General features: G+C 40.9%; 1 protein-coding gene across 1 annotated transcript; it reads right to left on the bottom strand.

The window, feature by feature from the left end:
- Positions 1-1,061: 1,061 nt before the first annotated feature.
- KCNA4 (potassium voltage-gated channel subfamily A member 4) lies at positions 1,062-6,469 on the bottom strand. The gene is made up of 2 exons (XM_069857470.1): positions 6,295-6,469; positions 1,062-5,493 (listed from the first exon to the last, which is right to left on the bottom strand). The coding sequence occupies exon 2, from the start codon at positions 4,718-4,720 to the stop codon at positions 2,732-2,734; it is 1,989 nt and encodes a 662-aa protein (XP_069713571.1). The 5' UTR covers positions 4,721-5,493; positions 6,295-6,469; the 3' UTR covers positions 1,062-2,731.
- Positions 6,470-14,259: the final 7,790 nt, after the last annotated feature.

Raw genomic sequence — 14,259 nt, forward strand, 5'->3', positions numbered from 1 at the left:
TCACAGACAACATTCCCCTTCAACCAGTCAATACTGCAAATACACGATACTTATTTTCTCCAAGTTCTTTATTTATCTAGCTAGTTTTTCTTCTACATTCTTGCCACGGTCCAAGACTTTACACTTATCTCCATTAAACTTCATAATGATCCTGCTAGCCCCCTTTTCCAGCCTGTGTATTGTTCTCTAAACAGATCTTGTCCTGGTGTTAGGTAACAGAGTTACAATAATTAAAGTGATAAAACCAATTCAGAAATAAAAACTTTGAGTTGTGGAGCACTGTGTTTGTTTAAAAGGCAACAATTTTAAAGATGGGATAGTTGAGAGGCAGATACAGCCAGAGCACAATGCTCTAACACTCTATGATGCGATAGTGTTGGCCTTGGATAACAAAGCCAGAGAATCTTTATGCTTTTTACATCATTAATTACTAGTTGATAAAGAAACATTTTCAGTTATGGATTTTTTGCTGGACTTTACAGAATGTTCATTCTCACTGCTGATATTGCCCCTGTAGAGAAAAGAACTTAGTTAATTTAACTCGGATGAGCTAGAATAAAATGCAATATTCAATTTTGGCAAACATCTGTGCATAAAATGAGCGAGTTGTTTCATTCAGAACATAGTTGGAATTAGTATCACAACACTAAAAAGGAGTTTTGCTTAATGCTCCACATCAAAAACGTGGTGAAGCCTGCTTTATAGTTTTAAATTAGGAATTGGACATTGAAACTCAAATTTTGAACCAGGGTTCAGCACAACGCAGCCTTTTGTCTGTATCTTGGTTTTTATTGGTTCTTCTGCAATGAAAAAGAAGACAAGTGGAGAAACCTTTTCAAGAGGTAATTCACAGAAAATCCATGAAGGCAAAAATCAAACATTAAAGAAAAAAACTATGTCTATGGCTAAGTTCAATACCACCAGATGCTGCATACAGCAAACAATGCTTATGTGATAGATTATGCATAATGTTGTGGGCGCCCAGTTTGGACTGCTTTTATTGTCACTTTTCAGCTGCAGAACTATACATCAGCCACTAAGTAGTTCTCCTCCTGCAAAAATGCTCTACTTAGTTTTAACTGAATATTGCAGAACTACTATAAAGCAGTAGTGTCAGTAAGCCTCTTTATCTCTCATTGTGGCTTGTCCCAGCCTGTAAAGTGCATATGCCAATTTTTTCAAGTTTTATAATCTGGAATGTTCCATAGTACTTCTTCAAAAACAGTTCCAGTTTCATTGTGCCTTCCCTAGGTAACTGTAGGTCTGAAAAAATTGCCTATTCTGTATCTATTATTTATGTTATGTGCAGCAATATCTTACCTATTTCATTCTGGAGTTTGGAATGTACTGTAGGCCAAATAATGTTTACCTACCTTAATCTCCTAGGAAGGGCAATGGAAGTTTTTGAAACACAGTAAAACATAGCTGGCCTAAGAATCAGTGAAAAGAAATCATGGAATGTTTTCTTAAGGACTGCATGGGACCCAACATGTTCATTTTGAATCCCAGAACGCCTATTTTGGATCTCAAATGTTGCTTCGAATACACATGGGTGAAAGCTGTAATTAAGGGAAAACGCAGCACCAATAATAGCATGTTAAAAGTTAGCAATTCTCAATTGTCAGTACTGTAACAACTAAATATCTTATTACTTCTGCCTTCTCCTCCCATACATTGAATTTCTTCAATACTGACAAAGTGCATGTACTAATCATAGACTCTGAATGTTAAATTAACCAGGAAAAAGATATAAATTAGGTTAGTATTTCTTGAGGGCATCAGTAGAAAACACTGATTTCAAATAATTTTGATTATAAAATTTTACTTCACAATCCTTTTCCAGATCACAGATATTCATAATTAAAAATAGTATGGAATTAATGTAACGTTAGCTGTTTCGCCATTAGCATGACAAAGAAAAGAGGAACAATAAAATATGATGCAGAATTCACTCTTCCAATGATTGTCATTGAACTATTACATTAGTAAACATTCACAGTATGAAGTCTCTTTCAATATATCTCCAGCATATAAAGTAGTGCAAAAAAGCATTCCAGTCATTTTGCCTCTGCAGTCAGACCAGTTTAAATGATTCTCTTACTTCATTTCTTTCATTATTAGACAACAAATGTTGCAATGCCTCCAAAGAGAGTTATAAAAATAAACAATTTCTGGAGGTTCAGCAGCCTTTTCAAATTAAATTTCCAGTTAAAAACAAGCAGTATAGATTTCAAGAAAAAAAATTTAGATTCATCTTCTGTAGAATATCTTTTTACAATAAGTTTACCATCTGAAAAACAATGACTATGGTATCCAATGATTCGTGGTAGCTGCTATTAAAGCACTGATAAATAGATAAATGACTAACAAACTTCATTGCTTCTTACATAGTAAATACCTCTGAATGCCAACTTTTACCACAGAGCTGTTATTAGTGATGTCGACAGTTCATGCACCCACTTTAAAACGGACTTGTTTTTAATAAAGTTTTCAGCCTCATGTGCAAAACACTTGCATTCTAATAAAAATATAAAGTCTGAAATTATATCAGATCTATCAATCCCTTCCACAAGTTATACCATTTACTTGATATGTAATACAAGTTTATCAATGCTTTTTATTTGTAGTTAACCATTAAATGGCATACTACTGTACGCTGTGGACTCATTTGCATATTTCATTATTTTTACTGCACTCTTTAATGCATAAATATATTTGGAAATGTTCAAAATTACACATCAGTTTCCACAGAATTTGAATTTACACAGTTTTTCTTCTCTGACTCACTACTATTCCCCGTGTCCTGACTTTTTTTCTCCTTTACACAAAGAGATTCTTTAACTCCTTCTTCCATCTCCAAATACTCTGATTTATCCTCTGTGGATGAAGATGATGAGCTTCTAAATTTCTTCAGTAAATTTGTTGGGAGGTAAGGGCAACTGACTGCATTTTGCATCAGCTGTGTTTGTTCTTCATTCTCAGTCTCTCTGTGGTAGAAATAGTTAAAATTGGAGACAATCACTGGCACTGGTAAAGCAATGGTTAACACTCCTGCAATGGCACACAGGGACCCAACTATTTTCCCACCCACAGTTATGGGTTTCATATCCCCATAACCAACTGTAGTCATGGTCACTACAGCCCACCAAAAGGCATCTGGGATGCTTTGAAAATGGGTGGCAGGTTCATCAGCTTCTGCGAAGTAAACAGCACTGGAAAACAAAATGACTCCAATAAAAAGAAAAAAGATGAGGAGGCCAAGTTCCCTCATGCTGGCTCTCAGTGTATGACCCAGGATCTGCAAACCCTTGGAGTGCCTGGAGAGCTTGAAGATGCGAAACACTCTGACCAGACGGATGATCCTCAGGATGGCAAAAGACATGGCCTGTTGACCATTACTGCCCTGCTCCTGTGCCAAGTCAGTGCCCAGAGTAATGAAGTAAGGCAAAATGGAGACAATGTCTATGATGTTCATGATGTTCTTGAAGAAGTGTGCTTTGCTTGGACATGCAAAGCAGCGCACTGTAAACTCAAAGGAGAACCAAATGATGCATACTGTCTCTACAATGAAAAAAGGGTCATTGAAGATGGTGTGCTCCCCAGCATCCAGGTGAAGTGACTCATTGGAAAGACTCTTCCCTAAGCTCAGGGACATTACAAATTCTTTGTCATCTCTGAACTCTGGCAAAGTCTCCAGACAAAAGATGACAATTGAGATCAAGATGACCAAGACAGAGACAATAGCAATGCCTCTGGCTGGACTGGAGCTCTCCGGGTACTCAAACAGCAGCCAAACCTGCTTCTTAAACTCATTCTCTGGCAAAGCTTTCTCCTCTTCCTCTTTGACAAACCCTTCATCCTCCCTAAACTTGAGCATGGCCTCCTCCCCAAGCTGGTAGAATTTCACCTCCTCAGTGAAGATGTCAAAGGGTACATTGACCGGCCTCTTCAGCCGACCACCGCTCTGGTAGTAGTACAGGATGGCATCAAAGCTGGGTCGGTTCCTATCGAAGAAGTATTCATTCCTCAGAGGGTCAAAGTATCTGCCTCGCTTTGCCGGATCACCCAGTAATGTCTCTGGGAACTGCGCTAATGTCTTCAATTGGGTCTCAAACCGCAGTCCTGACACGTTGATTACCACACGCTCACAACACTCGTATTCACTGTAGCGAACAGAGCTGTAACCCCCAGGGCCTCCACCATCATCAGGTGGCTGGTCCGAGTATGAAAACTCATCCTCCCCATAGTCATCACTGTAGTAGAGCTTTCCTTCTTCCTCGTCATCTTCATCGTCGTCTTCATCCTCCTCTTCCTCCTCACTCAAGTCCTTCAGAATTCTCTCTTCAGAACCACTGAGAGGCAGCAGCTCAGAACAGGGGAAGGAGGCCCCACACTCCCTACTTCCCAAGCGGTGGCTCATCTTTTTCCCTTTCTTCCGCTTCTTACCACTCTGGCGGTGGGGCATGCTGCTGCGTGATGCAGTCCCACCATGAGAGGAAGATGCACCTCGACTCTGCTCTTGATGGTAGTGGTGATATGGGCCACCTCCACCTGTTGCCCCACCTTCCACTGCTGCTGTTGCTGCTGCTACAGCCGCAGCTGCTGCGGCTCTTGACTGTGCCAGCCGCTCTCTCTCTCGGGCCCGAGCTTGGACCGCGTATCCATACGGCATGTGGCTGTTGCACCCAGAGCTATCTGCACTCACCATTGCAACCTCCATTTTTGCAAGGGCTTTTTTTTTTCTATCGCTTAATGCAAAAAGGTTTTATTTACAGTGCAACCTTAACTTTCACTATAAAAAGTTCAAAGCCATTTGCATTTGGAGGGCAGCTCCCTGGACACAGAGCAGGGCGACATACTTGTAACGCTGAATCTGTGTTTTAGAAAACCACAGATCTGCATTTTCTTACTGTCCAGAACGTTTGACACAAACTACTGTTTTGCTAGTAAGAAAAGATGAAGCTCTCAGATTGAACCAGGGAACAGCTGAGGCCTTGTTCTTTCATCCACTATGCCCCTTTATTTTCAGTTGTCTCCTGTGGCTATCACAGATCTGATCAGAATCATGACTACCTTGCAGGCTATGAAGACTGCATTCGTGAGGAAAACAAATATGCAAATCAAAGGGTACCTGTTCTCCACAGATGGTTTTAGTTCATCATTGCAACCAAATCCAAACAGTCTCTTTCCTCACAATTTGTTCCAGGTAACGCTTTGGCCTAGCACTCTTATTGTTTAATATCATTATTTGGGGAGTTGAAGTTAATTCCAGCCATCACCTTATTTACACAGTGAGGAGGTCTTTGCAAATCCTTTCTTCAGCCTGTCAACAATGTCTCAAACCTGGGAGCAGCACCCAGGGCGTCAGCAGCAGTGGCAAGAGGAGGAGGAGAAGGAGATGAAGACTGAGAAACTGGCTCTGAGGTCCCCATAGGACATAAGGGAGTGGATGGGTCACCCTTTGGTTATGGTCATGCAGAAGAAGCACTTAACCTGAGGCACATGCACAAACACACAAAAATAAACAAAACAAAAAGGGAAAAGATTGGATTCTTTTTCCTAAAAGGTCACACTGATCAAATGAAACTGTGTCATCTATTACCACGGTATTCAAATCTTCCCCTACCCACACTATTCACACTTCTACATTACACACACACCCACATCACATGCACAGAGATTTTGAACGACTCTGTGGGTAAGGACGTGGGTGGGTATGTCACATATATAGAGACAGAGATACAAAATTCCCACCCATATAAGCACTTGAATCCATACACAAACACATGCATGCCTCTGAAACACCAACACGTATAAACACTAATAAAAATACTGCAGTACACAGTGTATTCAGATCTTTGAGTACACACATAATAGATACTCCTACATGTATCTATATGAAATATTAAAGAATAAATGTATCTACACAAAGAGCTTTTGCTATATTTGTATGCAAGAATGGTACATTAGAATCTACAACTGAATTATGTTGCAATCATTCCACTGAATGTAATTTGGAGACAGGCACGTACAATGCTCACTCAAGTGAAAATATTGTGATATGTCAGGAAAACACAACTGCAGGTGCACTGAAGCAACATCTACATGCAAGCACACACAAAAATACACACACAAAAATACACACACATCCCCTCTTTGAAACAGAAGCCTCATTTATAGCTTTATCTATTAATACATGATAGAAGATGAGTATGAACTATTAAACGATGCTATTTTTAAAATCGTACCTACGTGTCATGCAGGAAAAGGGCTTAAAAATGCTATTATACTTACTGTTCCTAGGCAGAGAAATAGCAACGCTGTTCCTGCTAGTGTAAGGATCTGGTGACAGCAGTCCTGAGGAGGGGTTTATGCCATCTGATGTACATCTGCAGGTGTGTACGGGCGGTCAGCACCACAGGTTGACGAGTTATTTTTTTCCCCCCTTCTTTTCGGGCGCAACAAGAGCACCAGGAGCGAGCAGCTTAAGCCGGAGGCGCTGAGCACAGCCCCAGACACTCAGCACAGCCCCAGACGCTGCTTCTCACCCAGGAATTTGCAAAAAGGCAACAAGCGAGAGTCAAAAAGGAAAAAAATAAATAAAATAAATTAAAAAAAAAAATGAAGGCGATGCGTTTATGCGTGTGACAGAAGGGATGAGCGTGATCGCCGGTCTTCCCAAGCCCAGCTCTGGTAACAGATTTGTAAATCAGCGCTGAATAATCCTCGTCCCCAGCCCGTTTCCAACGAGTCTCGCTCCTCGCAGGTTCTCCCGGGGGGAACGTCCAGGGGGCAGCGGCTCAGCCCGCACCCGCCCGCATCATCCACTTGTTGTGCCGCTTTTTGGCGTCGCTCACCAAAAATAAACCCCCAAGCCCCCCACCCCACCCTCCGATAAAACCCCGTAGCGAGGAGAGAGCGGCAGCTCTCTGCTGCACAAGGTTTGGCGGTTGTTTGGGGGTTTTTGGGGTGTTTTTTAAGGCTGTTTTTAAAGCTGCGGCAGCTCCCAGCCAAGCCGCCGCCCGCCCCGCCCGCGCCCCCTGGCGGCCGCCGAGCCGCCCTGCGCCCCGCGCCCCGCGGTCTGGGAGGGAGGGAATGGAGGGAGTAGGGGGGAGGAAGGGTGAGGAGAGGTCCGGGCTCTGCGTTAAGGGAGAAAAATGCGGGTTTTGAGGGGGCTGGGGCTTTCAGGACTAGGGGTAAATATAGTGTCCGAGGGATGAAAGAAGGGGGAAATGGGGGGAGGGAAATGGAGGAAAAAAAGGAAGAAAAGGGAAGAAAAGGGAGGGAGGAAAAGGGAAGAAAAGGGAGGAAAGGGGAAGAAAAGGGAGGAAAGGGGAAGAAAAGGGAGGAAAGGGGAAGAAAAGGGAGGAAAAGGGGAAAAAAGGGAGGAAAAAGGAAAAAAGGGGGGAGAGGAAAAAAGGGGGGAGAGGAAAAAAGGGGGGAGAGGAAAAAAGGGGGAGAGAGGAAAAAAGGGGGAGAGAGGAAAAAAGGGGGGGAAAAGGAAAAAGGGGGGGGGAAAGGAAAAAAGGGGGGGAAAAAAGGGAGAAAAGGGGGTGAAGGAAAGGGGGTGAAGGGAAAAGGGTGTGAAGGGAAGGGTGTGGAGGAAAAGGGGGGGAAGGAAAAGGGGGGGAAGGAAAAGGGGGGGAAGGAAAAGGGGGGAGGAAAAGGGGGGGAGGAAAAGGGGGGGAGGAAAAGGGGGGGAGGAAAAGGGGGGGAGGAAAAGGGGGGGAGGAAAAGGGGGGGAAGGAAAAGGGGGGGAAGGAAAAGGGGGGGAAGGAAAAGGGGGGGAAGGAAAAGGGGGGGAAGGAAAAGGGGGGGAAGGAAAAGGGGGGGAAGGAAAAGGGGGGGAAGGAAAAGGGGGGGAGGAAAAGGGGGGAGGAAAAGGGGGGAGGAAAAGGGGGGAGGAAAAGGGGGGAGGAAAAGGGGGGAGGAAAAGTGAGGGAAAGGGGGAAAAGGAAAAGGGGGAAAAGGAAAAGGGGGAAAAGGAAAAGGGGGAAAAGGAAAAGGGGGAAAAAGAAGGGGGGGAAAAAGAAGGGGGGGAAGGGAAAAGGGGGGGAAGGGAAAAGGGGGGGAAGGGAAAAGGGGGGGAAGGGAAAAGGGGGGGAAGGGAAAAGGGGGGAAGGGAAAAGGGGGGGAAGGGAAAAGGGGGGAAGGGAAAAGGGGGGGAAGGAGAAGGGGGGGAAGGAGAAGGGGGGAAGGAGAAGGGGGGGAGGGAAAAGGGGGGGAGGGAAAAGGGGGGGAGGGAAAAAGGGGGGGAAGGAAAAAGGGGGGGAAGGAAAAAGGGGGGGAAGGAAAAAGGGGGGGAAGGAAAAAGGAGGGGAAGGAAAAAGGGGGGGAGGAAAAAGGGGGGGAGAAAAAGGGGGGGAGGAAAAAGGAAAAGTGGGAAAGAGATAAGGGGGAAGAAAAACGGGGGGACAGAAAGAAGGGGGCAAAGAGGAAAAAAGGTGGAGAAAAGAAACAAGGAAAAAGCTGCCCCCACCTGCACCCTGCTGCTTTGCTTGCCCCAAGCTCTCCAATGGTACAAAAGCAAACCACAAAACAATTCCCTCTGCTTCTGCCAAGCACACAGCCTGCCAGCTGCACATGTCTTAAAGCCAAATTAACTTTGATTCCTCATTCTATACCTACGTGGAAAAATCAGTAGATGAGATCTAAAATAATAGAGTTTTAACACCTCTGCCAAGGAGGTCACATCTTTGCTCCTTCTGCCCGCTGTCTGTAACGCAAGCACTATATAACCTGGCTACTCCTTCTGTGTCTTGAAAATCCAAACTGTGACTGATTCCACTCACTGTCAGCGAGAACCATGAAAATGCAGCTTGGCTATATTTGACAACACAGCTACCACCTCAATAAAAACTAAGTCTAGGCATTCCTACCTAACATGGAAAACAAAAGGAAAAAATATGGTGCCTTAGAGCCCTAGTAATAGGATCATAACAAGTACAAATCAAAAGCAGCATTCACTCCAGACACTTTGCCTCAAGGTGTTTGCAACTGGAGGCAAATTCAACATGTGCAGCAAGTGGGTTAGGTATTTTTTTCATTGCTTAGGTTGATTCCTTGCTCAGAGTCCAGAGGAACCAAGAGAGCCTGTTAAGTACTCCTCTTCAGATCACTAATGGCACAACTCAGATTATCCATGTTATTTTTCTGTCCCTACTGCCTACCTCAGCCAGTGCTCATTCTTATAATCCCATTTGTTTCAGTAGGCAACACATGTCTATATAACAGATAACAAAAATCAACTACATAAACATACTGAATGCCAGGCATCAAATCAGTTCATAATGTTCTTGCCAAAAGTACTGTGAAATGTGTAAGTGGCAGCTATGTATCTAAACAATTTTTCAACAATCACAATCCTTCAAGTTCCATACTCAATATAAAGTGAAAGACATATAGAAATTCATAATGTCATCCCAAAAGCCATTAAAATACAGAGGTGTCATCACCAGAGCAGTGCAAAACTTTGATGCTCCTAGATGCAATTTAAAAGCATTCTACAAATTCACTACTGCAACTTGGCAAAAGAGCATATCAAACACACGGACCAACCCCCTATCACTGATTAGTCACAAGTACAAAGCCATAAAAATACAAGAGATATCATAGGCACATTTTTTTAATTATTAGAAATACCTAGACTTAGTGAAACTTAATTCTAAGGGCATTTTCCAGAATTCAGTCACTTCATCCTGTAAGAAGTGTTGCATTACTTTTTATCAGCAAGACCTGTACATTTTTTTTATTCCTTTTTGAGATGTTTCAAGGACTTGGGACCAAAAACCATTGCTTATCTAGCTTTTACCTTTCTTCCAAAGTTTCAGATGCATTTTCTTGACACTTCCTCATGCAACTGTTAAACTGAAAATTTCAGTGCATATCTAAGTATAAAAACAGACAAGCTGAAACAAAACAGTCACTTTGGTATGCCTTGTTGATATTATTCTTATTTTAATAGCTAAAGCATGTTCTTGAGCAAAGATAAATTGTGGCATATGAGGGGATACACAACACTGATAATGGGAGGAGCAAAACACCTTTTTTAAATCACATAACTACAAGCAATTCAATATAACTTGAGGTCATTTGATCCAATTTTTAACTGATTTAAAAGCAAAAAGACAAGCTTTATGTATTTACAGGTGAATATTGTGATTCAGCCATTCAGCTTTATATTTTCATAGTATTCCAAGAGCAATTTTTATCTAAAAGATATCACATTCCTTCTGCTCCTTCATATTCATAAGGAATACTGTTATTGATAGAACAAAGAGAGAATACGTACATGTCATTATCTCCAATAGCACTGCATTCAGAATATTGTAGCATAGCAAAAGATCCTTAAGGTATGCCATCATATAGATTTGTCCTGGTTTACAGTAACACACAGGAGAAATATGCATCATTATCGCTTATCTATGTATAGTGCCAGAAAAAATACACAACAATTTAACACATTTTCATGCAAAGGGAACATGAGATTTAAAAGCCTAACTTATGTTGCTATGCCCAATATTAATTTATGCCATTTCTCAATTGCTGCAATTCATACTGTCAGAGTCTGGCCTCAGTCCAATACCAATCTTCATGCTGTAATCAGGAGCTCTGTGCAGATTAAAACTGAACTATAGCTCAGTACTTACTGCACTTCTAGACTACGAATTATTCTAGTACTCTCTTAATCATCTTCTTTCTACTCCTTTGTATGCTTGCTTCACTATTATTTCTGTTAGAGTCTCAAGGCAACTCAGCCATCTTTCCAGGAGATCAGGGACTGCTTTCAAAACAAGTAAAAAGTTGCAGCAGTGGGCACTCAGGGTACTCAAGTGAAAAGGCTATGCTTACTATATCATTTCAGATGTGAGAAAACATGATTCAAAGCACACATTGTCTTTTTTATACCCCCTGTTCTTAGTTGATTATAGCGCTGAAGATCCTTAGGTACCAAAGTAGCAATGAATTCTTGTCTCTGCAATTAGGTTTTTTCTCCCACTGTTTATATGGCTTTAGGGATTTCATATTTTATTCAGATTTTACTAAACGGGCTCAGTAAGACACTTGTCAAAGAATATGACTTGAGTACTGTTCTTTTGAATATGACTGGCACTACTTAATGGGTTACTTAGCAGAATAAAACATAGTCCATCCTCACTTATTTCTTATACACAACATACATGAATAGCACATCTGTTTATTACTTGGACTGCATTAGGCTAAACCAAGAAAGCTGACACTCCAGAGAGCAGCAGGCTTTTAATATTTTCTTTAGAAAGCATGCAAAACTGCTGCCATTTACTACTGCATTCAGGATGAATAGCAGTAACACACTGATGATATTCATATTTGGTGAATAATTTCTTGTACTGGAGTATGGACCTACTCAGAAACTAGGATAAAAATACCATCTATGGTTTATTTTTGGACTTGAATGTTGCTCCATTCATTCTAGACAGACAGGGACTTGTATCAGAGTTGTTCTTCAAATCAACAAACAACAGGGGAAAGAAAAAAAAAGATAGCATGGAGAACCTCTAAATAAGGAACTGCTTGACAATGGAGAAACCTTAAATATGTTCTTGGTCCCACCCCACACTTCCAAGACACCCACAGCCACACGCTATGGATAGTGACTTCCTTCAGTGCTCACCTGCCTTTTCCAGTGTAACAAGGATTATAATTAATTCATGAAAGAAATGAGTTGGATTCACAGAATTACTTAAATTACTGTGTCACTGTATTTGCTCCATTACTGTATGCCAGAATCCAGAATTACTCTGAATGTGCAGTTTTCAAACTATGCTAACTGTAAATGCAATAAGTATAAAACCTGGAAATATCAGGTGCAATGTATATTTGTGTATATCAGATTACATTATGAAGGCATGGCAGGCTAATTTCTCACTGGGGTTTTATCAGAAATACTTTGAAAGAAAATTAGGTAGTGAGCTAATAACTGTGCAAAGCTACGTTAATTAAGGTAATCATCACTTGTGGAACAACTGGAAAGGAACATTTGTAGGACAACTGATCAGAAATATCACAGTTAAGACTATGAAGACTCATTAGCTAGAAGTTCAAATATCTCATGCTCCAGGACCATGAAGAAGCGTAGAAAGAAAGGAATTTTAGATGTTCAAGTACAGTATCAAATATACCTCACAGATATCTTTTTAGGCAAAAAGAGTATTTCTACAAACTCAAGGCTTTTAGCAGATAGATGTTGCTTAAGTTCTAGCAAACATCTTTTATAAGTCTTATTTATTAAATTAGCATGAACAGGAGACATGCATGAAGGAAGTGGAGGATCAAACTACACCATTGTATCTGTAACATTTCAAATCTTGCCAGAAGGCTCAACTTCCACCAAAATTTATTGGACTAGAATAATTCTCACTAAAGATTCTGGCCTATAACTACAGGAGGTACGTTTCATCTCTTTTGGTTCATAATTTTATGGTAATCATATATAGCTTCCAGATTAATCTTCGGGTCACAATCAGCAAGATCTGCTCTGGCATCATCTTGCCACCCTATGGAAATACACAGAAGAACCAGGTTACGCACCAGAAGAGAGAAGCAGCAATCAGACTTCATACCCTTCCCATTAAGTAACTCAACAGGAAAAGGAACACAGCCGTTTTCTTTTTGACCTTCAGAGGTATGTGGGAGGATATATTTTGTATCACCATTGCACTAAATGATCATTTTCCTCCTGCCACAAGAAGGATGCAGAAAATTGCTCCATATTTTAAGAGGAAACTGATTCTAATAGATCCAAGCTCCTGATGCATTAGAACTATGCCACAGCATTCAGATATGAGGCAAAAATTTTGATTCCACTCTTTTCCACAAGTATGCAAACAGAAATCCTGTAAGAACATATGAAGCTTTTTAACCAATCTTGATAGACTTTCATATCAGAGAAAGTGTAAGAAATTTTTAAAAAGGAGACCTGCATTGACAAAAATGAGAATCTATTCAACCTTATTCCTAACGGCTTCAAGATGAGATTTACATGGGAGCTAGATGCCTAGAAATTTTAAGTGCCACATGTACCGATCCACATGGGAAAGACTGTAAAACAAAATGTTCCCAAATAAATTATATACTCATAAAAGTTCATTAAACTTCTTTATTTCAGAGGTAGTGTTGTATGATCTCAGGGGTGTGTTAAGCACAAAGTTATCACGGAAAAAAAAATGTTCCCAGCTTGAATAAACATGCAGAATTAACCAACCTTGGCAGGGTGCAACAACAGTTATTACTATACAAGGATGGAGAAAAATAAATTCTGGAGATTACCAAATATAATGAATATTCTTGTGACTAATTTTAATCTAATAAGCAGTGTATTAAAAAATATTATAGCCTTTATTTTTGTGTAAGTTTAATATATAGTTTGTTGTTGTCAGTATGATATTTACTGAGAACAACCTTTCCAGAATGGAAATGCCCTTTCTAGAGGCTTGCTGTAGAGAAGGAAATTAGTCTGGGGGCCAGGGACTAGCTAGGAATCAGGAAATTAAAACAGGTATCACAAAGGCAATATAAAAATTGCTCTGATACAATTGTATATATGGAGATACTAAAAATACTTCAGAAATGACCCTTTTGAAGGAGACCTGCATTTCAGGACGTTAAGGATCATTCACAGTAACACTTGGGAGAGCTAAGGTACAATTAACACCATAAAATAATATCACTTGTAGTGAATAAAGGATTCAGTCTGTTGCCATTTCTTCAGATAAAGCAGGAAAGTGTGCCCTAGAAATCACATGCTGCCCTACCAACGTTTCTCCTCACATTCAGGCAAAGCCGTAACAACCAGGTGGGTGAAGGAATTGCAGCCAGAAGCAAGCTTTCTGTATTTATGCATCAGGGCAGGTAATTCTGTAAGATATAACTGTTATACAGCTCAACACAGAATTCCCAAAAGTAGCATTTCGTCCATGTAGCCCAAGTAAATAGGTTGCATACACATCAGATAGAATCAGAAGAGAGCTGTTGTTCCTTTGTAAACTGGGGACAGAACTCCTCAAACATTCCTGGTTAAAACTAGCTCTATCCCAAGATAGTAAACAACTTGTTATCAACCCTTAAATTTAGAGAAATCTTGTGGTTCTCAGCTGCAATTTACTACAGCAAAACGTCCTCATATCTATGTAGAAGTGTGGGAAGTCTCATTGTGTTATTAGGTGGCTTTCAGTATTGTTTAACTATTGTTCAACACAAATAGGGGCAAGAGTTTTTATA

This window comes from Phaenicophaeus curvirostris, chromosome 5 (assembly GCF_032191515.1).
Source record: "Phaenicophaeus curvirostris isolate KB17595 chromosome 5, BPBGC_Pcur_1.0, whole genome shotgun sequence".
Lineage (NCBI taxonomy): Eukaryota > Metazoa > Chordata > Aves > Cuculiformes > Cuculidae > Phaenicophaeus > Phaenicophaeus curvirostris.